We start from the raw sequence: 25,869 nt of genomic DNA, 5'->3' as shown, positions 1-25,869 counted from the left end.
GGGAAAATCTGTAAATATAATACACATCTATAATCTTCATTTAAATTTGATCTAAGATTTAAGTAAAAATGTTAATGTCCCACATTACATGATTAAAAAAACAGCTTCATACAAAAAGATAAAACTGTCCAAATATAGCCGTATCATTTTTTTGTGTGCGCATTCAAAACCCCCAACTGTATTGTTTCTTTAATATCAGATGCAGGTCCAATTAAATGGTAAGTTAAATGATGCATGCAAGATTTTTTTTTCCCCCTTCACGAATGTCGTCAAATATTTAAACGGCAAGGCGTGTTATCGTATGCAAATATTCCTGTTGACGATCACTTCTGTAGGAATTGGCTAATTAACACATGGCTAAAATAAGTGCTACAACATTGGCTTACTATGTATATTTGCATTATTTATATATATATATATATATATATATATTGTTTTAAAACCTCTTACAGTCAAGTCATCGTTTTTTAACCTACAAAAGTACACGACAGGCGCAAATTACGATATTCCTCGTTTTAAGCAACGCTTACATTACGCGAAAAAGTTGCGACTGAACACGTAACCTTTTCGTCCTATCGAGTATCTACTTGAGCCCGAAAGCCGTGATTAACATCACATCCGACCGTGTGTACCGTGTCGTGTTTGATTACATCCTTTTTGTGAACTCGCTGCACATAATGCATCATGAATGTTGCATGGCCCGGAGGTCAGCCGCCGAACGAAGGCGCCCTTAAATATTTCATACTTTAGTCAAGGTCCTTTTTATAAAGCTATTAACTAAGTTAAATGTTCCCGTGGTGGGGGGGTCGTATCGAATTCCCGGCGGCGTGTCGGGGGACTCGTCGGACTTGGAAAAAGTGAACGAGAGGTGATTAAAATATATGTGAGTAATGAAAATATTATTCAATGGGTGGACTCCACTTCAGTTTAAATGTCCTATAACACTCAAGTGTGCGTTTAAATGTAAACCAAGCCAAATGTTAATGTTCCATGTGATTTGGTTGTTATATTACAAATCACCCCCAAATAATCACCAAGAAAGAATATAAATGATTTACTTAGCCAGAATTGTGTTTGTCAAGAACGCCTGGAGAAACTCTGGCTTAGAAATGCACAGGATGTCCGCAATTTTGGATTGAAGCTGCAATTCCAAAGTCAATTTGACCAAAATGAGTTTCTCCTCCCCATTTCCCTTTGGTGATTGATACTTATGTAATGCCACTCCTGTGCATAAAGACCAATATATGCGTATAGTGTACTTCCTAACTTAATCTTGTGCTGGGATCCGCAGACGAGGAGACGCCAGCTCAGCCTGCGGCAGCGGCGCCGTCGACGACTTCGATAGCCACGACTCCTCCGAGTACTCCCGCAACCAGGAGCAGCCACGCTACCGCCGAACTGCAGAGCAAGGCCAGCTCTCAGGATGAGATCGCCGAGAATAAAGCAGGCACCCCGTGTAAGTACTTTAAAGTTCTCAACCAGCTAGCCTAGGATCCATTTTTTTTGCGTGACCGGACGTTTCGCCGAAAGACGTTTCGCTGACGGACAGTTCGCGGAACGGACGTTTCGCCGAAGTGCTCGCCCCGCCCCCAGATCGTGTGTGTACATGTTTTTCAACCTCGGCCCGCGGGCCATATACGGCCAGTTACAGATAACATTCATTTAGGAATAACAAGGACATGTACTGGACATATTTCTAAATACAAGTACGTAGTACAATGTGCTGCCAATGTTTTATATTTTTTATTCAATATTCTTATATATACACATACACACGCTCTTACTACGTGCCTGACATTGAGAAAAAACAACACTAGAAGACTTATGTGAAATTCTAAGTGCCTTGGACAGACTAGAGGGCTTAGAGAACAATACTTGAAAATGCCATGGAACACACTTCTAGTGATGTGTGCCAATAAGAACAATATTTTAATTTAAAATAATTTCCCATTTTAGGAAATATATATTCAAAATGATTTGCTGAGAACCTTAATTCAAAGATTAATCTCAACGTTTTCTATGCTGGTGTAAATTTTCTGGAGTAGGATTTCTGGATTTACAATTTCATTACAGTAGTACTTACAGTTACTACTACTTTATTTTCTCTATTTCTTCTGTCACGTACTGTTCTGCGTGATCTCCAAATGGCTACTACTTTAAACGCAAGGATAAAATAAAAAATATAAAAAATTGGCAGCACATTGTAGTACGTACTTGTATTTAGAAATATGTCCGGCGGGAGGCAGTACATGCCCTTTTTATTCCAAAATGAATGTTATCTGTAACGGGCCGTATATGGCGCGCGGGCCGAGGTTGAAAAACATGTACACACACGATCTGGCGGCGGGGCGAGCGCTTCGGCGAAACGTCCGTTCGGCGAAACGTCGGTTCCGCGAAACGTCCCTCGGCGAAACGTCCCTCGGCGAAATGTCCCTCGGCGAAACGTCTTTCGGCGAATCGTCCGAGCACCATTTTTTGGGGATATTGTAGTAACCGCAGCCAACCCGAGACCAACGCCCGATAAAAATAGAGGACAACATGAATAAAAATATATTTTAAAAAATACTACAAAAACAAGAAGCAAACCCTAAAGTCAACAACCGAGTTTTCATCATTAAACATCAGCCTAAGGAAATGTGGAGAGGAAAAAAAATGTTTTTTTTTTAACGTACCCTTCACAGCAGTCAGCTGTGTCACATTATCACAACACACCAGATGTTTTTAGCACTCGCGCACTGAGAAACACAACGCACTGTCGGGAGTCGACGGAAGCGAGCAAGCCTCATTAGTAGGGTCCTCCTCTCCCCTAACCGCTTGGAACATGACCGCACCGCAGGGCCATTACATGACCACCTGTGGAAAACGGCAGGTGTGAGGAAAAACTAATGGGGATATCACCTTAACTGGCTGCATGTAAAGTTGCAAAATGCCCGCTAGCCTTTTACAACTAGGCACTGAATCAATGTTTAACCAAGTTTCAACTTCCGTCTCTCGACCCAACACAGAGTGGAGATTGTTTTCCATGAACCACCGTACTGTACTCGCGTTCAATCTGTCAATCAACCCAGTCCCTATCAAATATTCCGAAATGTACCGTATTTTCTCACGAAATTTTCACCCAAAAAATTATGACTGAATCGAGGGTACGGCTTATACGCGCATAAATTAGACTTGGGATGCACAAAACGCCATTACTCAAGACAATACGGCCGATTCGGTCATTTAGTTCAAAATAGAAAAGATAAACAGGTAAATGCTTACCAACATTTATGAATGAAATTCAAGAAAAAAAATCTCAGAAAAGTGCGATGATTTTTCTTCAGATTTTTCCTTCAAAGTGCCACATTTGTACTCCCTAATCAAACCATGAATAAATGAAAATTGTGAATCAGGGGGCCTCTTACACGAGAGAAATTGTAAAATTCAACGATTTTAAGGCAAGTTTAAGGCTAGGGCTTATACGCGGGTGCGGCTAATATGCGAGAAACTATGGTAAACACATTTGTACTTCCTAATAAAACCATGAATAAGGTGAAAATTGTGAATCAGGGGGGCTCTTACACGAGAGAAATTGTAAAATTCAACAATTTTAAGGCTACGGCTTATACGCAGGCGCGGCTAATATGCGAGAAAATACAGTAAATAATGTGCAAAAATTGACAGGGAAGTGCAATCGTATGCTAGTCAGTAGCATGTGATAAGATTTCAGCAGAAGCTCACCGTGCAGTGCCTTTGGTTAAACCCTCCGTTGAAAGCGGTAATTAATTAGGCTAAGTCGGGTGATTAATTTTTGACGCGGGCGTCCCGTTCTCACCTGGACCTGCGCAACGGGGCCCCCATTAGGCTAATTGATCAACGACTGTGCCTAATGACATGTCGTCGGTAAAATTCACTGCTCGCGGATTTGGGTATGCCTTACCCAATCCCGACAGCAATAAAAATGAAGTAGGAATCCCTCGCTAAATCTTACCGACGTAACGCAGACATTGACAGCTGGGAGGATGAGGGCCACTCAATATTTACACTGTCTTTTATGAAGGCTAAACATATTCGCCAAACTGGTGTGAAAACATTCGCGCTCTATGGACTAAGCGCGTTGCCATGGATAGACACGTGGAAGGATGGATGGAATATGTTTGTGTTGCTCTCACAACACGGGCCGAAACGGCCCCTCCCCCTAGACCCCCAGGGCCATTAGTGAGCCCCCCGGCTCGGGGTTCATTCGTAGTGCATCACCACAAGGATCAAGTTCATTGCAAGTGCCATCCTTTCATTTATAATTAAGCCCCTCCCCTCAGCTCGCTTTTCTCGGTCGGGACTTTTCGCCGGCCTTCGTTATTGACCGCCAGGCGAGGTGATAATTCCGACCAAACCAAGCTTTATTTGCCGTTATTTCCTTTTGACGAGAACTGTTCCTCACACAAGTGTTTGCAAGAGAAGAATAATGATGCAGGCTGCGCATAATGTGTCCTCTGCTTCAGTCAATAGCCTGCCCAAGGCAACAGCCACCGAGGCTTGCTCTCTCGTGGTTGGAAGACCGCCGTGACCCCTCAGCCCCCTCCCCACGCACACATCCCCCGCCGTGCATCTTACATCACATTAAACGGGCATCTCGTCCCCGTTGCCAATGTCAATCCATTGCCGGAGCCTTGATGGGATATTTAAAGTCATAATAAACACCCCTCTCGCTTTCATATTTGACTGGAGTAGTTACTGCATAAAAGGATGGCCTGGATTTGATTACTTTTAAGGACAAAAAGGACAGTAGGCATTCAGGAAATGGGTTATTGTAGAGGACACTATTTTTCAGAGAAAACCAAGGGTTGTTGAAGATAATGCTGCTGATTTTTTTTTCTGGTCTTTGTCTCTTCTAGTACATATAAAGACCAGAACATGAAGTACAACCTTGTAGTCTGCGTTGTTTGTACCTATAGGCAAGCAAATCATGACCGGCTTTTTTTATTAGTGGATCCATGAAAAGTATATTTTTAAAAAGCCACATCTGCAAATGGATAGTGAATTTGCCATTTTTAAAAAAATACCTTGTTTGGCATAACTTTTGAGTGTTCTCATTTTTTTTTACTGGATCCTGAGAACTTTTAATGGGGCATCTCTTCTCAATGATAACCTCAATCATTTATAATGCATGTCTTTTAATTATAGCTGTCCCCAAAGTTGTGCTAGGTGGCTCCATAGTCATCCTGTCAACTCCCTTGGGCGGTTAGCCGCTTGTCGCTTTAGGCTTACTCGGTCACTGTTCACAGGAAACTAATTTTGGCAGCTTGTTTCCATTATTCACGTTGCCGGCTACTGATGTCAGGTGACAAATGGAACTTTTTTTCCCCTCTTCCTTAAGGGCTAAAATTAGAACACGAACAGCAGGCTACAAAGCACCCATCTTTAGTTTGAGATTGTTGTAGTTATGTCCAATATTAGGATGTGTTTTTCTCTCTAAAAACTGATTTTCAAAGAAAATCTGGTGTTTCTGAGGTGCCTAGATTTGTCGCCAGTTGGTGGTCACAAATGACTTTGTGATGTTTGCAGAGATTAGTAACATGAAGGGAAATCATGATTTTTTAAAGTGTTCAGGCTAGTTTATTGTATTGTATTGTTATATGCTGCGACCCAACATAGTTAAAAGACAGACTCTGAAACGTATTTTTTAAATTATGGAAGCATTTATGCTCATTTAGAAAAAAATCATTACAGTTGTGCTCCCATTTTAATTTTTTTTGAGTTTGTTAATGTTATGTAAAAATTACAACGCACATTTTCTAGGACAGACGATAAAATCAGCCACCTATTAGTTATTCGACCACACTCACTGCATTAAAGCACCCCCCATAAAGAGATACAACAGCATCCGACACCCCACCGTAACAATTTCAAATGGCACCGGCTGTTTGTAATTACTTCAAATTATTGTGAGACCATACTTATCCAGACTAATCGCGGACATAGCCAATAAATGCCGGTCCGAGGTGCATTTTCCTCCCGCACATGGGTGCCCTCTTTTCTAGCTAACGACTCATTAAGACGCGTCATTACAGTCAAGGGCAGCTCAGTAATTCATTAGCTTTTTTTTCCAACATCTGACTCCTCGCGCAGTTCATTGTTATTCATCAAACCATCGTATCCGCTCTACAACGTTTACTAACGACCTCCGTGCACTTGCAGTACCGATGTGATGAATTCATGTATCGGCTTGAAAAATGTTTCACACCAGCGCTACGCCTGTTTTGTTATCTTAGCCTTATCACGCTAACTCTGTCTTTGTTATATCTCCAGTCTCTCCTTGAAGCAAATCCTTTTGTTTTAGAAGGACACGTTGTTTGCCCAAGAGATCCTTTTTAATCACTTTTGAGTTTAGGAAAACAATTCGGTGGAAAATGTGAAAGTAGCATGTGGTCTGCTACAAAGGACACCAAGGTCTTTAATTCCAAAGACTGATGTTTACTGATGTTAACAAATAATTGCTTTAAATTTTAGTCATGGTACAAGCCTGCTATTTTGCTACCTTAGGAGCAAGGACTCAAAATTGTGGACCTGTTCTAACTTTATCTGAATCACTTCTGACAGAGACCACCGCTGTTTCTAAGCTTGATCTTTTCAGTAGCCCCTTAGCAGAGCGACCAATCCATGTGGAAAAGACTGGAGAATTTGTCAAATTTTAACGTCCACGTACAGTCAGGCTTCAAATATTTCCTCCTTGACATAAATAATAGAAAAGCTGCGATGTATAATTTTGGTCTCTGGTCAATACTTTACTATTATCTAGAACAAGTTAAGCCATTTTTCTCTATTACAGAATAAGTGCAAAAACTGCCTATTCATGAGATAACAAATATGGTGAGGCTCACCGTACATTTATTAGGAGTTGTCGAGACCTATTTACTTTGACAATTACAAACTTTGCAGTATAAAATAGGAAGCCTAATTAAAGCACATTGAGAGTAATACCGAGCAACAAATACAAAATTCACGCCTCAGGATAAAAACCCCAACTTTCATCACCCAATACTTAATTCCGGTCAGGTTGGCATCTATTAAATAGTAATCGCAGTTACCCCGATCAGAAGCTAAACACCAACCGTTAACCGACCAGGGGAAAGGGCGGTAAGTTAGACTTATTTCTGTTAACTTCTGTTAATTCCCACAATGTTGTTCTTATGCAAGAGATTGAAAAACGTTGTATTCAAGCCAGTAAAATCAACGTTAGAATCGATGCTATCATATAGAGAGACATAGCGAAAGTAAAAGCAAACAGGCGCTTGTTCGGTGGCAGTGGGAAAACGATTGAACGAATTGACTGATCGCCTTCATTTCCACGAACCAGGGATGGTATCATTTATTGATCGGGGCGTTTCATTAAGTGTCGGTGCAGCATGTCAGCTCGCTTGATGGATGACCATCTTACATTTTATAACCCTGTAGCTCATGAGTCACCATCTCAGCCTTGGGAGCTTTCTTTTCCGAACATTCTCTCTGCTCTTGACAGTTGGACTTTTTTTTTCATTTCTTTGCTGTTTTTTTAGGTTCATTCCAGGCATAGTTATGATGACATAAGGCCTTCTTTTCAATATTTACATCGAGAAGTCATCTTTTAATCGGGAAAGGTCGCTCTTAGCAATACAAGGCAGGTCAAGGACGTTCACAGACAGCCTTAGGAAGTTATTCATTCTCAATTTTTTCACCATATTTTCTCGCATATGCGTATTTGTCCTTGAAAAATGTAAATCAACCGGCGTCTTATACAAGAGAAATTTTAAAATTATACGATTTGAGGGCAATTTTAAGGTGCGGCTTATACGTGGATACGGCTTATACGCGAGAAAATATTGGTTTCATGTTAGTCAAAGTACCCAAATTCTTTTATTTAGAGGTTTATAATCCTTTCTAAAAATAAAAACAAACCACTTTACTCTCCGCAAATCTTGGTGCTATGGATAAAACTATTGCGTGGAGTTTTAATACGTTTCTAACAGTATTTATTTGGAATAAATCCCAGCCAGCACCCATAGCCTACTTCTACTGCAGGGAATCTCAAATCAAATATGCGCCAGATCCCCATATGATTATTAAATTACACATTCCAAGCGCCAAAAAAGTGCCCGAGGCATTTGTTTTCCCTTGACCCCAAAATGCTACAGTATAATTTATTCCCTCGGCATGAATATGCGCCAGTGTTCGCCCCCGTGTCCTAAATGTGAATTCATGGAGATTTACAGAGCGAAACCCTCTCGGGAGCGAAGGAAAAATGTTGTTGATTGCCATGGAAACACACGCTTACGGTGAAAAACCAACCTGCACGTAAGGTAAACAAGAGAGCATCTGTTCAGGTTTGGAGTTGCGGATGGAATGATGCGAGCAGATTGGCCAATTTCCCAGGTTGTGCCTTAGAATAACATGATTGCCGGTAGTTGATTTTTAAAATCAAACCATGGTTGAAATATGTTTTTACTGTTTTAATTGAGGAAGAAGTTGTGCATATTTTGGATTATTTGCGTCAGTTCGCAGTTCTCCGTTTACAAATTGCCCTCCATTTTTAATGTCCTTAAAGACGATCCAAATGTCAAGTAGATAGTCTGTACTCTTTAACCCGTTGAGAATTAGACGTGAGCCGTTGACCCGCTTATGTCATTGGATATTCATGCTAACCTCGTCTCAAATTTGTAAAGGTGCCGCGTCGAATTGAAGTCGAAGGCTTCGCTCCCTCTGCAAAACTCTATCTTCTAAAAATGACATATTATTAGCAAGTGTACAGGTCTACCTGACATTCTGATCTTTGATCTTTATCTTGCCATTATTATATTTTAATGTTTCTATACCTAACAAGTTATTTTCTCATACCGTACTTTTAAGAAGCCTTCTAAACTCTTCATTTTTCGTCACCGAACATAGCAAATGTTGCTAATTTCCCATTGAACGCGACTAATTCCTTCAAACTTCTCTCAACCGAGCCGAAATGTTTAACCAAACAACTTCCGTTCGTGACTGTCCCGAATGTCTTCAAAGTACGCATCGTCTCTAACGTTAGCTCCAGATCACTGAAGCAATAATTCGATGAAATTATTAAGTAAAGAAATCAGTCGGTCAGACACCCAAAGGCTTTCTCGGGCTGTGTTCTCGTTGGCTGCACCGCAATGATTTATCGGCTTAATAATTGCTGGTACCGCACTTTGGATCCCGGAGTGGAATTTCACCTCTCCGTGTTCAGCGTTCACTTTTAACCGCCGCGCACACGCAGCATTTGGCACGGCCTAGCAATTGCGACGACTGTTTTAATTACTACTACAAAAGAGCTTTAGAACTAAGACTGACTTCTCCGCCTCCGCCCACGCGGTTGGCTGTTCATGCTCTGACAATTTTCATGCATCATTTACGAGCTTCCTATGACGAGTCACTTGCTGCTACTCCGTCTCACCTTTTCCGTCCCCCGGGTGCTTACTACACATCTTTGATGGTGATAGCTAAGTCCTCGCGAGCCAACCTCCTGTGGGCTTTTCCTTTTCTTTGTGTAAATAAGACATCTGGCCAGCATGGAAAGGAAAATGCTGGGGCCTGTTAACAGCAGTGGATTTAATTTCTGTACAAGCAAACTCGGCCTCATTTGCAATTGCCTCTGCCCTTATAACAAATACAGATGCTCCCCTACTTACGAACGAGTTAGGTTCCGAGCGATTGTTCATGCGTTGAATTTGTTTAAGTTGATTCAGTGCTATATTTTGTATTATAATTTATGTTTAAGGCCTATATAAGTATATTGAAGGTTGATATAAGTGCATTTGTTTGTTTAAGGCTTGTATAAGTAACACGCATTGGTTTGTACTGAAAAAAACATTTAATAAAATGGAGAGAATATGTACAGTACTGTATAGAGAGAGAGAGAGAGATTAATGTATTAGAAACTGGCCGAAAGAAGCGATCTAACGACGATTGCACAGTTTTCTTCTTTTTTTCATCATAAATGATGCGGTAGCACTGTATGGCATCATTCAATTGATTTGCAAACTTTGTGCAACGTTCAATATTTGGGTCCTGCTGCTCGATCTTTCTGTTTATAAATGGTACTGACGGTCGAACGATTCAAGTTGTACATATATGTGCAACGCTCACCACTCTCACGCGCATCAAGCTTCGTTATTATTACCACTCGTTTCAAATGAAATGGCTTGCCTCTTCCTTGCAACTCCCTCAATAGAAGCATTTCGCTTTTTACCAACCATATTCAATAATGGATGCATGAGATATTTAATGATACAAATGAAAAAGGTTCTTTGCACACTGGAGATACATTCACGCACTTCTGCATTGCAACGAAGAAGAAGGTAGATGCTGGGTGAGCTGAGCTCTCACAGCGCCAGCCGTCGGTATTAGCGGCGGAAAGAAGTACTACTCTGAAAAAGGCGCGAAATACAAAATTGGACTTACGAACATTTTTCGACTTAAACGCAATTTGAAGACATGTTCGTATGTACCGTTGTTCGTAAGTTGAATGTTCGTAAGTAGGGGTAGTATTTTCTGCCATATACGCCGTATTTGTCGCTCAAAAAAAAGATGACTGAATCAAGGGTACGGCTTATATGCGCATAAATTCGACTTGACGAAATGCCACAATGCGGCCGATACGGTCATTTATTCCAAAATTAAGAAAAGATAAATAGATAAAACGCTAAACTAAATTTATTTTCATGTCTACGTAGCTTGCAAATGAAAACCAGACCGCTACGGACACACTTCCTGGTTATACTGCCCACCTGACTTCCTTTTTAATTTGTCTACGTGCAGGCAACAACCTTTCGGAATGTGCAATCCAGCAGACGATCCTTTTGATTGATACAGAATCTCATAAATTCAAATTTTCTTAAGATTTTCCCCTTCAAAGTAGCAGATTGAATATGGAGATGAAAATTAGGAATCAGGGGGGCATCTTACACAAGGGAAATTGTAAAAATCAACAATTTTAAGGGTGCGGCTTATACGTGGAGGCGGCTTATATGTGAGAAAATATGATGTACTAAAAACAATGCATCTTTTTATTCTCTGCCTGGCCCCTAATCCAAATAAATGCAGGGAGTGCACTCCGCTGTTTAACAGGCTAATGCATTCCTGACCATTTAGTGTCCATTGAGATCGCGATGGGCCATATATGCTTAATTATTCAAAAGATCTTTTATCTGATTTATGCCATTCCACTGCCGCTTGACAGAATTGTAATGGCTTGGATTTGATTGAATGAGTCCACCGTGGTTTTATTCAGCATATCCTTGGAGAGGAAAAAAAATCTGAGAAGCAAACTCCAAATTTCCACACATGGCTGAAATCCACCCAGGATTCGTCAACTCGTATTAATGAGCGCCGACTGTTGATTACTGGTGTCTAAGCAAATTAACATTTGAATTCCTAGGGAATCATGTTGAGAATTGGAAATTGACTTTAAAAGAACTACAGGGTCTTACTTTGTAATTTGCAGGTGTAATCAGTGATAAGGGTGATCAATCATCGCCAAGAGCCTCTCAAAATAGCCGCATTTCCTCCTGGATTTTTGCCCATTGCTTCTTTTCGTGGTCCTGCTTCATCTGACACGTGATTCTTATTTTTTGATTCAACTAATGAGAACATATTCAGGATTCTTTGGCCTTGTCTGACTATAGATTCCTCTGCCCTTGTTGTCTTTTGTCGTCCTCAACAGAAGACCTTGTTGATCAATGTTCTTCAATAGCAGTTGTTGCGATACATTTTTTTTTTTACTGGAGTCTCTTTCACAACAATCTCAAAGGATTCATTTGCGGTTAGCCTGAAACGTTATCTCTTGAGAATTCAATCATGTTTTTTTTTCTCCTCCCCTCTGTTCCGTCCAGTCAACTACTGTGTCCTGACCTCTTATCAGTGCGGCAAGTGAAGGCCGCCATGTTGACCGTTTTCCACCTCGCTTGCACATCGGCATTGTGCTCGGAGAACTGACTTTGCATTTCGCCTTTTCCTGCTAAATCTGTCTGTCTTTTCCATCTGCATTTGGGCTTATACCATTCTTTCCATTATATGGATGTAAATTGGGCCCGCTAAATTGAACAGCCAATGTTATTGGTTGCTTTCAGTTGTTTTTAAATGAATTGTGTTTCGTTTTGCAACAGTCGCTTTGCCAATAATGGCATTTTAACCTCGGTTGTGTTTCTGGTAGCAAAAGGGTAATTACAGATTATGGAGGCTATTGTTCGTCTTATTTATTTTTGCTTTCTAGCGTCAACTTGCATTGTTTGCCAACTTCAACACATGCCTCTCACGGAATAACTCGACTTAATGTTGACATTAAAATGTGCTCAATTTGCATAATGCCGCCGCTACATTGAGTTGGCCACAAGATTGTGGCATGAGTCGCCATGGACGAAGCAATAACTATACATTTTTAAAATGTTGTCCAAAAAACGGTGTCTGCTTTTAAGAACCATTCTAATAGTCTTTCGCTTCGTTTTTTTTAATGCAGATCATATCAAGAAGAAACTCCGCCGGCGGCCATTTTGGGTACGAGGCATCATCCGCAAACAAAAGAACTATAAGAAGTCCACGGAAGAGGAGAAAGGGGAAGAGCACCCCGAGGGCGAAACGGAAGCGACGCCAAACGACTCCTGCTTGACGCTGGACGAAGAGTCGTCCTGCGATACTCCGGGACCTCGGGCTAACGGCCATCTTCCCCACGTCTCCTCCATGGAGGAAGAAAGCTCCAACGAACCTCCGGTTGGCGCCGCGGAGGCCGGAAAGGAGTCGGAAAAACAAACTCAACATTGCCTCGGAAACCTTTCCAATCCACAGGCAGACGGGGACAGTCTAACCGATGCCGAACCTGCAGTTAAAAAATCCGACACTCCGTGCGCACAGCTTCCCGATGTCACGCAAGTCAACGGGAACGAGTCCATGGACAGTCTCGACTCGCAGTGTCCGGAGAAAAATGACAAGGCCGCCGAGGAAAGGACCGAACAGAACACGGCGGCCGGCGCAGAGAAAAAGCGGACGACGGGGGAACACAACAGTAATGACGAAAGCGAATTAACTGAAGACTACACTCCGGAAAGTCTGGAAGATGATCAGGACAAAGAAGGTATGTATCGTGATATAGAAGTATTGATTTTGCTTCTCTGTACATCACTGAGACATCAATAGTATTTGTTCACTCGTGTATGTTGAATTAGCAAACTTTCCAAGGCAAAGCTATCTTTTTAAATACAAAATACGATTTTATTTGTTCAACACTGCAAGTCAAGGCAGCATTCTATTCACATTTTTCCTCGGAGTCTGGTGCAGCTATTTGATGTAAAAACTCACCTATCCCAGTTTAAGTGGTCTTTCCGTAAGACTTTTTGAATTGTCATACGACTGACACTTGAATTGTAATATTTTTTGTGAAGGACGTATGTTAAAGTGTCGTCTATGCATTTTGGGAAGTTGCGAAGCGTAATCGCCATCAAATAACCTGTAGTAATTCATTAAGTGTTATTGTAAGCTGCACTTCTTATTCTATTATCCATATTGGATATAGCTTAGTATCATCGGACATTAAATGGGAACTATGCACGTGTAAATCCATCCTAAAACCATACCGACAAGTCAGACAGAATGGTTCCGGCATCACACGGTGGTGCTGTTGGCCTCCTTTGAAGTTCACGTATCCCTTCATCCAAAGCCTATTTGGGCTTATTTGAGAAGATGGTCCCAATTACTAAATAGCGTACCATCATTCGCTATAGTAAAAGCTTCCTTTCAACTACAGAGTTTTGGGCTTTTTTTTATTTTTTGTGTGAAAATTTCTCGCTCTGTTCCCATCAAGAAACCTTTGATGTCATTAACAGGGGACTCCAAGGCGAAGAAATGCAAGAGGGGCACGTCCGACGAATTGAAAGCATCGGTCGAAAAGACGGAGGATGTGTCCAAACCGGCTCCGACGCCCCCGCCTCCGCTCGTCGTTGACCACCAGCAACTTTTGGTAAGTTAATTATTCATGCAGCACTTTTTTGATGATGGCGCACTGTAATGAAAAGCTTGCGTTTTAACACAGGGTAATTTGAAAATAGGTGTTTTAAAATTAAAAAAGGGAGATAGCTAGAAATAAAGATTTATAGAACAAGGGACAAAGGGAAGAAGTACGTTCAATAAATTGGATTGTCATTAATTGCGCGACGGATTTAAGAGGGAGAAAATAGAATGTATAATCTAATGTTTTACTCACTAGTTATCTTTGCAAAAAAAAAATCCTCGTTTTTGCCGCAGCCACTCAGCACGTGTTTAATGACTATTTTGGTTAATTTCCCACGCTAATTTACATGAGCGATGTGGCAGCTGGGATTACTTGGCAGAGTGAACACGCTTCAAGAATGATCTCCATGACAGTAATGGTATTGGTTCAGGTGGCCAATTGTCCATCCATTTTCTGCATGGATTATCGTGTTAGTTTGCGCGTTTTGACTCTTGCTTCTCTAAGGAAAATGGAATTACATTTATATTTTGTTTTATGCGTTAGAATATTAGCACCGAGAGGAATATTTTTGGGGGGGTGTGTGAGTGAATGTTTTAAGAAAGGGAGAACTCTGGACAATAGCATTGCCTTATAATTAGACCTGGGCGATATGTCAAAAACAGTTCAGTCGATATCGATATTTATCACAATAACTAGCGGCACTCCCTAAATGAGGAACATTTTCAATAAGGCTGCTCTTTGCGCACAGGAATTTACGAGGCATTTTTAAAAAACGGAAAAAAACGCCAGGGAGAATTCACTTGGATCTTTTACTGGGTCGGGTCGGTGTTGTCCTGCATCTCGTAATCGCTTATTTTGGTTGTGTTATTGTCCTTTTGCGTTCATGCTCCGTGTTGTCGAATTTTTATCGAAAGTTTTTAATATCGTCATCATTTTATCTCCCAGCTTTACTTATAATTTTACAAAAATCCCCCCATAGAGCAGTTGCAAAATTTAACGTGCTTGGGTAGACATTTTAACAGAAAATTGAAACTGAGCAGAAGGACAGCCATGTAGTTAGTTAGGCTGAATTTCAGCTCTGGTACTTTGACACATTGCTGTTTGGAAACAACCATTCAGAAGCCTGTTTGAAAAATGAGAAAGACCTTTTCCTCAGAAAATGGCCCCAAATTTCACCAGTCGATGGTAATTTGGGTGTAAAAAGTCTTCATGAATGAAGGGCGAAATATAGCAGGATTGAAGCAGCCATTTTCAGGCAAATTCCAAATTGCACTCCTTGGAGAACTTGTTTGAATGGCTTTCACTCAGAAGAGCAGGTACTTTAGACCAGTGCTCTCAGCCTAAGCATATATTTTACATGAGCAAAATCTCACAGCACGTCACCGAAGGAAAATGTTACCCAAAAAAGTGACAAGTATTTCATCTCAATTCACTAACAAATTGAAGCTAAATTGTTTTGAAAGCTTATAATTAGCTCCGCAAGCACGGCAACCTTTCTTAGCGGCGTTAGCCGCGACATTGACCGTCATACTTGATCGTGCTTCATTTGAAGGTCAGCTAATAACAATTGCTTGACCTTGCCCTCATCCCCAGCATGCTTTGCTTTCACTTAAACTTTCTGAACAAAGCAAAGTTAAAGCTACATTTTTTTTGTTCCCCTGCAGAAGGGGATTTACATCATATGCGATGGCAAAGCCCCTTCACGGAAGACCGCACTTCGACTTCCTTCTATATCCATAGGTCTGTTTCCAAACTGATGGTTGTCAGCTGTCCTTTTCAGTTGAACAACTTTGTCAGGCTTATCCAAAGTCTCTTTGCCATTTTTTTTTGCCATTTTTTGTGGCGCAGTTTCTCCCGGGGTGCCAATTACGGCACACCATCCCTCGCCCAATCAACAAAGTCCCATCTCCTACGAGGCAACACCATCATGACTAAAACATGAGCGGTCACCCACTCGGCTCCCCAAACAGAACATTCGGTTCTGGAAATCGGTACCTTTTTAGACTCGGTGGGGTCCCTCCCCCCTCCACACACGCCGGCAACGGCGAGTGGGCGGGTGGTGGGTGTAATTGGCGTAAAAGAAGTGCTCTTTTGACATGCTCTCACTTTTCCAGCCCCCTTTCTAAAGTGACATAGAGCCATCAAACCATTATCGAGTGGGTTTCTACCAGAGTCCCACACGGATGACGCTGTTGACGCCATCACTCAAAGTGATTGGCAGGCCTTTTAGTTGGCCTGATCTTTTGGACTCTGACGGTCCGCCACTGTGAACAGCAACACACGGCACTAATCTGCCGGCTTGTGGCTAAAGCGTGTCGTGGGGCGGAGGTGGGGGAGGTGGGCGCTCGGGTTATCTTTAAGAAACAGATCGTGAAAATAGGGAGACTGTGAATAATTGCTTTTTTATCCCCTCGGCTTACGGAACAAATTGAATTTCCCATTGGCGCCACCGTTTTTAAGCGGCGCAATGCTCGCTGCTGTTTATTAGGACTTGTGGTGGATGTCAGCCTTCCCTCGGTTATATTCATTGATTATGGGGTGCTCATTATTCCCCGCTGTCAAGGTGATGGAAGAGGTTCTGAAAGCTCTTCCGAGAATTAAATACCAAAAGGAGTTTGGTGGCAGTCGCCACTTGAGGCGACGCGAGGACTCGTATCTCCGTGTACCTTGAGAATGCATCGTAATGACTCGGAAACTTCTTGATGGAGATGTTCTACATTTTTCTTCAAACATGATTGATTCCAAGTCGGATTTTAACCAGATATTTCTCTCAGTAGTAGTTCCTCATCTCAACGCAACCTGTAACTCTGTCTTGTCCACATCATACGTTTCTTTTTAAAAAGTTCTTCGTATCTTGATCAAAGTTCTCCGACATTCTTGAGTCTTTATACGAATATTTCCAACGTGGGTTTAGTTGACTTTGAATGTAACTTTTTGCCATCATTTCAGCAAAAGCAGACTCGGATCTAGGTTTCGTTCTTCTTTATTACAAAAAACCTAGAATTTACGCAGGGTTGTATCCACTTTCCAACCACTGTTTTTCTCCTTTTTGCTACCTTTACGCAAATCTCTAAATGCAAATGACCAGGACCCAAAGCTTTGCTCTTATTCTTTTCTTCCCCCCTCCAACAATCAACCTATTGTAAGGAAGCGATGCAGAAGATGGCTTTTAAGAAGTAAATACCCAATCTTGAGCCCTCCCCACTCTCCCACTCTCGCACTTATTGCCGACGATGCTTTTTTCTTTTAACAGCTGCCCAGAATGAGCTCTTTTCTCGGCGCCGCCGGCACAGTACGCATTCTTTCGGGCGCGACACGGAGTTATTACAGGATTTCACCGTTTCCTTTTTTCAACGCAAGCCTACTCGACAACAGCCACATCCCACTTCCATTTTCTCATCTTCGCTCACTCTTCGTCATCGCAGCAGGGGGGAGCCCCATCTTGCCTTAGGCAAAGTGGCCCTCGAGCATGTTTGTGTCTCCAAAGAGAACGCAATAATAGCAGAGTTCATCATCTGCCAATCAAATATACATAGATGCGATTCTTCTTGAAGCTGTCTGACCTCGTGCAGTGATATTGCATTTTCCCGTCTCAGTGAGGCTTTTTCCAAGTACAGAAACTCCTATTTTTGCCAATGACTTGGTGGTTTTCTTCTTCCTGTGCCCAGGTGCGCATTTTCCTTTGATAAAAATACATTTTAGATGTACCAAAAGTCCTTAGAAAATATTAGAGAATGCTTTTTTTTGACGTTGATCTCGCATGAGGGCTTTAAAAGCCCCTTTTTCCTCCTCCTTTAAACCGAGCACAGATAATTCACAGCTATCAAGCGTCCTGGGGATTTTTCCAGCGATTTGATGTTGGAAGCCAAGCTGGCCCAGCTGCATATTTTAAGATGAGTTGACAACCCCTGAAGGGCTCACTCACCACCGTTCCTTCCCACGTCGGCCAAGCATCTCATTCTAATGTTCCAAGACGAGGTCTATAATATGATTTGTCGTGATTGTCCCTGACCCTTCTAACACCATCTATATTGCATTACCTGTGTGAACGCTGCCGTATTTGCCACACGGACCGGATTTTATTTTTTAAAAAGCGTCGTGCCATCACGAAGCTACACTTGGACCGCCCTGGCCAGGCAGAAAGAAAACGATGTTCATTCATCATTTATTGTTTTCATGGAAAAGAAACCAAATTGGTGTCTTGAAGTGGAATAGCAGGACCTTAATCATGTCCTCATTATTGTGTGTGTGTAAAATTCTACCTCCTCTCACAATTATCTTCACCACCACAGAGCTCTAAAACTTAAGTCGACCTTTTGTTGATCGTTATCTTTTCACGTCCTTACTGTAAAACGACTAACATTTTGAGTGTCGAGCGTTAGCGGGATTTCTACTCGCCAACTTGTGTATAATTTATCCACACTCGTGAGTTGCCGTCTGTAACTTCCTCTGAAATTATTATCCCAAAAAGTAGGTGTTAAGTAGCATCTTCACTCTGAATAAATTGTACCGGCTGTTTAAAGGATGGATTAATTGAAATGGAGAAACTCTTAGATTTTTCTTAATGGAGAAAATAATGCTTAGACTTAAAAAGTACAGTTTAGAACAACCCTTTTTTGACTTTTTTTTTAGTGGGTCGGCTCGGTGTTGTCCTGCATCTCATAATCGCTTATTTTGGCTGTATTATTGTCCTTTTCTTTGCGTTCATGCTCCGTGTTAGTCTCTATTGCTAACATGCTAAAAACACGTTTCCCCATCCTCTTCTCCTGAGCGTAGGTCTGGAACTAGTGTTTATCTCGCAACAGCCGCCCGTTTTCTGTCGTGGTCAGGTTGTGTAATTGCAGTTTTAAATTAAACATTTTTATCGAGTTTGTAATATCGTTGACAAACAATTCTTACGGTAATTGTCGTTATCATTTTATCACCCAGCTCTAGACAATCCTTGATAGACATCTAATTCATTTAAACTGAGAAGACTGCCTGCGACTTCTAATCTTTCAGTGCTGTTGGTGCCCTAGATGTCCAATTTATTTCGAATAAACACGATTTAACCCACTCCTACAAAAAGAATGACAAAAAATATGCACTCTTACGCAGTAGTCCACTACTACCCATAAATGTAATGTTTTATACAACATTTTGTGCATTTTGCTTCATTCCACCTCTCCCTAAAGGTAAAATCTTGTTTTCCCCCCAGCATTTGGCTAAAACAAAAAAACTTTTTGTCTAAATAAAAGCTTGTGAACTTGTCGCAATGGCAGGTAACACGGGTATAAAGAAAGGGAACAGCAAATGGAGGTTAAATGGCCCATGTCAGCAGTGCTCCTTAGCACATGGGATTACTGCCCTTTTGTGTAGCCCCACGCTTACTCAATCATCAAGCGCGTTGTAAGACACGCCGTCGCCGCCAAACCCCTGACCAAGCGGACAAAAGGCAGGAAAGTGCAATCAGAGGCCTCTCAGCATGTGGGAGAATGCATCAAAGGGGGTGAATGAAGCAGAAATGAGGCAGGATGAGATGGGAATATATATAAATAATACAAAAAAAAAAAAACACAATACAGCAAAGAGCTTTAGGGGGAGGTGGCTCTATAAAACATTGAAATGGTAAAGGTGAAAAGATGCGAGGTAGAACAGGAAAATAGCAAAGTGCACCCAAAACGAGAGAGAAATGCGCAAAATAGGGATTTTCGAGACTGCCGAGATGGACTGTCATTACGCCAATTAAAGCTTTTATGCAGATTTTTTAAAGGGGGGGATGCCTCATTGTGCTCCATTTTGTTCTGGCTTCATGACATGGTGTGGTGAACATCCAAAGAGCTCCCCTTTGGATGTGTACGCACTCTATTACCAGTTACGGTCTGAAAATAGCGCTATAAAATGTGGCGAGTAGGGCTCAGCGGACTGGAGAGCTAATGATGACTATTATTTTTTTCAGGGGCTAATAAGAGTCCTCAGCACTGGCTTTTTACTTAACAAGGGACTCGCAATTATTCCAGGCCAACGGGGAGTTTTATGTCACATCTTGGGAAGGAGTTTGTCTTATGCTGCCTTGAATGTCTAATGAGAAGTGACAAAGTTGTCAAAGTTATTATCGGCTTAATCTGCTGTTTTGCTGGAGACGCAGATCCGCCGGGAATAGCGATGGGCTAACTTTTTTAATGTGCTAATGAAGTCAAGTTCTTTTTGCTTTGGGGTTCTTCTTTGGTTCTGTAAGTGAAGATAATGGTCACAAAGTCTGATGTCTGATTTGGAGGAGCGGATTTTTGCATAACTAACACTGACTTGAATTACTTTGTGCTTTATACTTAACCAAGGCTGTCACAATTAATGAATCAAACAGATTTTAGAATGGATTGTTTAGTTCCCTAGATTAATATTGTCTCTACCATTATGAATAGCATAGATTAGCATAGATCAGGGAAACACGATAAAGCTTAGCTTTCTGCGTTACTGTGATAGTTCGCTCGTAGTGAACCCATCAATGTAATCAACATCCTTTGTAATCAAAATAAATTAAGGCCTGCGTGTATAATTAAATCCCATTTGTCAGGCGACTTCATCTTGGACACGGCATTGTGATCGTTGAGGCAAAGTCGCCGCCTTTAGCCCACCGTACCCTCCTTCCCCCCCATCGTCATTGTCGGGAACTTTAATTAATGTGCCTCGGTCGACTCGAGTGGGCGTGTTGCGATGAGTTGTGCATTTAAAAAAATAAAAAATAGACCGGGGTCAATTAAAAGGGCCTTTTACAGTCCATGATGTTTTAATTAAAGTCTTTGTGAAATGCAAACTTGTCCGTTACTACGATTAGCTTTAATGAACTGTCACCGGCTTTTGTATGCCTCTGACCTCTAAATTCCGTCGCAGCTCTTGAGAGCGTATCATAAATGTGACATTTGCATTTATCCTACAGGTGCTACTCAACATGGTGGTCTTGAAGAGCCAAGGTTTCAGCGTGGAGCAGATGGAGAGACTCTACTCGGCGCTCAGCCAGTGCATCTTCGCCCATCGCAGAAAGTACGACAAGACACGATTACTGGAGGTAAGTCTGTTTTATTATTGTTATTCAAACACGGGGTGGTATCGTCGTTTGAAAGAAAAAATAGTCGTCAAATTCGAAATTATATAGTTGCCTTAAGCGTTCTGAACTAGTGAGCTTAGGGCTTGGCGATATGACAAAAATTGTTATCACGATTTAAAAAAAAAAAGTCAGTCTATCGGTAATTATCACATAATTATTTATTTTTTTAATAAAAAGACTGTAAGTGTCTAAAATGCCATCAATTACTTGGCCAAGTCCTATCATGACAACACAGGCGCTATATTTAATAAATGTTGGGACCTTAAATACCACAATTTGCCTGCCACTCATCAGCTTGTTTCTCAACCAATTACACAGTGACCGGACATTTCGTCGACGGACAATTTGTCGACGGACAATTTGTCGCCGGACAATTCGTCGCCGGACACTTCGTTGCCAGACAGTTATAATAACAGACGAACTTAGGGTTTCGTTAAGAGGGGAGAGATTTGTTTTAGTCGAAGAGGAAGATATCGTTTTAATGGCAACTGACACTAATCTGATTTATTGGCAAAAAGTGTGCACTGGTATAGAGTTAATGGTCGTCAGGTGCACTATCGAACGTACCGTCGCAAAACCAGTGCATACTTTTTGCCAATAAATCGAGATTAGTGTCAGTTGCCATTAAAACGATATCTTCCTCTTCGACTAAAACAAATCTCTCTACTGTTTCCAGGATTTCTATGTCGTTTTTTAATGAAAAAGCTTTTTACAGGCTTTGGCGGCGTCACCGGGTGTTGCTAGTCTTCTTCACCAAGCGTTTCATTGTTATTTGTGTTCTTCAGGAAATGGAAGAGCGAATCCGGCATTTTGACACCTTCCCGTGAGATGCCCACGACAAAATTGTCTTGGGGCAAACCGCCCCGGAAACGATTTCTCCCGAGGGACCACAAAGACACGCACATACCGAGAGACATTTAATGGTGCTATCGTCTCAGGAAAACAACGCTTTGACAAATAAAGACCCCCCCACCCCTAGGACATGTGTCACACTGGCGCACATGTACACCCACGCCAACCAACGGTAATGGCCGATCCAGGTGCTACTTGGGTGCTACTCTCAATCCATGCTGCTTGATGCCAAGACATCTCCGTTTGGCACGTGGACACTCCGATCCGATCTTCACCAGCAGACCGTTGCGAATGCCACCTGGAGACAGGAACACCAGACCAATCACCATCGGTCTACAACGCCGCTGAAGGTTTTTTGTTTGTTTTTCTAAATCACAACTAATTGTGTTCCCCACCACCACTTTATCGTACTTTGTATTCTTCGTCCCATGTTAGCTCCAAAGAAACTGTTACAAAAAAACAGCACTGTTAAGTTCATGCTTTTGATTCGTCAGGACGATATCATTAGAAAAAATATAGTACTGCTAGGTTATAATAGAACAGTGATGAAAGTTAGCGCAATCAACTCCAACAATCCCAAGTTCATTAATAGGAAACAGAAAAAAAACTGCGCAAATTTAGCTACATTTAGCTACATTTACCGGCTAAATTCTGTTAGTACTTTGGATCCTTAACACCCCCCCCAAAAAATATGAATGAATGAATCAGTTTTACCTGTTCACATGAGATGCAGACTCGGAACTTGGTCCACTTCAATTCTTCGTTTCCATTCAAAACGAAGTGGATGAGTTAAGCGTCGTTACGTTTAACTCGCGTAAGGCTAAGAAATACAAAAGCCAAAACATGACTTTAACAGAACAGCGAACAATGAATCGTCACCCCCCCCCAAGTGCGACCACGTACCTCGTTGAAAACGGTCCTATTGTTGTTGGCAACGTGGCGTAGGCAGGATTCCCAGACTTAAACCCCATGGACCTGTTTCACATACACATAACCTTATATTTTTTGTTGAGTTTTTTTGTTCTTGTTTCTTTTATTACAATGCTAGGAAAAGATGGTGGACTGATTATGCAAAAATTCAATTTAACAAGCTGCCGACACCGGGTTAGCGCTCGGTCCACAAGCTACCTCAGCGTAAGTTATTGTCAGCTGTTTACTCGGTATACTCAATGTTTTTTTGTTTTTTTTTTAACCTGTCACATAACAACTTATTAGCGGCGAATGTCTACCCGGCCTCCAACTCCCATGATGCATCATTTTCCTGTATAATTGGGCAGATTTCATCTCATGACTATTTATTGTTAACGATTTTCACTTGTTTTTGGTTTTGAATTTTGTAAACCTGTAGCGTTTGTGTAGCAGGTTTTCGGGGCATTTTGAGAATTTTTACACCTTTTCTTTGCTTTTCCGACTTTTTGTGAGTGTTTATGTATTTATTTCCTAAAGAAGCGTATTGTTCTCGCACAAAAAAAGCTCTGTATCACATCTGAGTTTTTCTTATTTTTCGATGTAGCACCAATAGACTTACATAATTTACTGTTTATTTTTTGGTTTTGATATGTTGCATACTGGAATTGCGCAGGAACAGGACCAGATTTTTTTTAATCCATCTACATTTTGTTGCCAAAAGACATACGTAAGAGCTAAATTTGGGAATTAAAGACATGAGTTAGTTTAAATGTCATACATTGTGATATTGCTTTGTTTATTATTGTAGCCAAGATGGACTAACAACCAATTTTTGTCTGGTAGTTGAATGGACTTTTTGAAGCCCAGTATGCCAAGCGAGCTCCCCTTTTTTTTGTTTCCATTTTTCTCCACGTGCGCTGACACTTTTTTAGCGTCCAAAATGTTTTGCGGCGCGGTCAGAGTTCGGGTTGGGTTTTTTGAAAGCCCGTTTGACACCACACAGAACGCACGCTCTTGTTACCTTTTTAGTGTACGGTTGTATTTGGAATGGAAACACTTACTGTATTTCTCAAATAAAACTGCTCTTGATATACTTGAACAATTTTCTAAAAACATGTTTTTTCTTCTTTTAAAGCAACCTAAATAGGATTTGTCGTGTTGGAAGATCTGGAGAGATATTTTAACGGCAAAAACGACCATAGTAAGTAAAGCTTTTTTCTTAAAAAACGACCATGTATAGTAAGGCATTTTGTTTAAAAAACGACCATGTATATATAAAAACGACATAGTATAGTAAGGCTATTTTGTTTAAAAAAAGACATAGTATAGTAAGGCTATTTTTCTTTAAAAAACTACATAGTATAGTAAGGCTTATTTTTCCTAAAAAACGACATAGTATAGTAAGGCTTTTTTACCCTAAAAAACGACAGTATAGTAAGGCTATTTTGTTTAAAAAACGACATAGTATAGTAAGGCTATTTTGTTTAAAAAACAACATAGTATAGTAAGGCTTTTCCCCTAAAAAACAACATAGTATAGTAAGGTTATTTTTCCTAAAAAACGACATAGTATAGTATGGCTTTTTTCTTAAAAAACAACATAGTATAGTAAGGCTATTTTGTTTAAAAAACGACATAGTATAGTAAGGCTATTTTGTTTAAAAAACGACATAGTATAGTAAGGCTATTTTGTTTAAAAAAAGACATAGTATAGTAAGGCTATTTTTCTTTAAAAAACTACATAGTATAGTAAGGCTTATTTTTCCTAAAAAACGACATAGTATAGTAAGGCTTTTTTACCCTAAAAAACGACATAGTATAGTAAGGCTATTTTGTTTAAAAAACGACATAGTATAGTAAGGCTATTTTGTTTAAAAAACGACATAGTATAGTAAGGCTTTTCCCCTAAAAAACAACATAGTATAGTAAGGTTATTTTTCCTAAAAAACGACATAGTATAGTATGGCTTTTTTCTTAAAAAACAACATAGTATAGTAAGGCTATTTTGTTTAAAAAACGACATAGTATAGTAAGGCTATTTTGTTTAAAAAAAGACATAGTATAGTAAGGCTATTTTTCTTTAAAAAACTACATAGTATAGTAAGGCTTATTTTTCCTAAAAAACGACATAGTATAGTAAGGCTTTTTTACCCTAAAAAACGACATAGTATAGTAAGGCTATTTTGTTTAAAAAACGACATAGTATAGTAAGGCTATTTTGTTTAAAAAACGACATAGTATAGTAAGGCTTTTCCCCTAAAAAACAACATAGTATAGTAAGGTTATTTTTCCTAAAAAACGACATAGTATAGTATGGCTTTTTTCTTAAAAAACAACATAGTATAGTAAGGCTATTTTGTTTAAAAAATGACATAGTATAGTAAGGCTATTTTGTTTAAAAAAAGACATAGTATAGTAAGGCTATTTTTCTTTAAAAAACTACATAGTATAGTAAGGCTTATTTTTCCTAAAAAACGACATAGTATAGTAAGGCTATTTTGTTTAAAAAACGACATAGTATAGTAAGGCTATTTTGTTTAAAAAACGACATAGTATAGTAAGGCTTTTCCCCTAAAAAACAACATAGTATAGTAAGGTTATTTTTCCTAAAAAACGACATAGTATAGTATGGCTTTTTTCTTAAAAAACAACATAGTATAGTAAGGCTATTTTGTTTAAAAAACGACATAGTATAGTAAGGCTATTTTGTTTAAAAAAAGACATAGTATACTAAGGCTATTTTTCTTTAAAAAACGACATAGTATAGTAAGGCTTATTTTTCCTAAAAAACGACATAGTATAGTAAGGCTTTTTTACCCTAAAAAACGACATAGTATAGTAAGGCTATTTTGTTTAAAAAACGACATAGTATAGTCAGGCTATTTTGTTTAAAAAACGACATAGTATAGTAAGGCTTTTCCCCTAAAAAAACAACATAGTATAGTAAGGTTATTTTTCCTAAAAAACGACATAGTATAGTATGGCTTTTTTCTTAAAAAACAACATAGTATAGTAAGGCTATTTTGTTTAAAAAACGACATAGTATAGTAAGGCTT

The 25,869-nt window shown here is 40.3% G+C and overlaps 2 protein-coding genes across 5 annotated transcripts in view; one reads left to right on the top strand and one right to left on the bottom strand.

Annotated features, from left to right (window-relative positions):
• atad2b (ATPase family AAA domain containing 2B) overlaps positions 1–23,916 on the top strand; it is a 43,753-nt gene extending 19,837 nt beyond the window's left edge. For both annotated transcript variants that reach the window (XM_077586478.1, XM_077586477.1), the window contains exons 24-28: positions 1,292–1,456; positions 12,485–13,096; positions 13,845–13,978; positions 20,886–21,014; positions 21,839–23,916. In XM_077586478.1, coding sequence (XP_077442604.1) covers positions 1,292–1,456; positions 12,485–13,096; positions 13,845–13,978; positions 20,886–21,014; positions 21,839–21,880 — 1,082 coding nt within the window. In that variant the 3' untranslated portion in view covers positions 21,881–23,916. The remainder of the gene's footprint in view (positions 1–1,291; positions 1,457–12,484; positions 13,097–13,844; positions 13,979–20,885; positions 21,015–21,838) is intronic.
• klhl29 (kelch like family member 29) overlaps positions 21,958–25,869 on the bottom strand; it is a 167,460-nt gene continuing 163,548 nt past the window's right edge. For all 3 annotated transcript variants that reach the window (XR_013296734.1, XR_013296736.1, XR_013296735.1), the window contains 3 exons: positions 22,809–22,880; positions 22,620–22,725; positions 21,958–22,203 (listed from right to left, as the gene is read on the bottom strand). The gene's annotated coding sequence lies outside the window, so the exon portion shown is untranslated. The remainder of the gene's footprint in view (positions 22,204–22,619; positions 22,726–22,808; positions 22,881–25,869) is intronic.

This window comes from Stigmatopora argus, chromosome 19, assembly GCF_051989625.1.
Source record: "Stigmatopora argus isolate UIUO_Sarg chromosome 19, RoL_Sarg_1.0, whole genome shotgun sequence".
NCBI classification, from domain to species: Eukaryota; Metazoa; Chordata; class Actinopteri; order Syngnathiformes; family Syngnathidae; genus Stigmatopora; species Stigmatopora argus.
The sequence above is the reverse complement of the archived record's forward strand: the minus strand, read 5'-3'. Positions and strand labels throughout refer to the sequence as shown.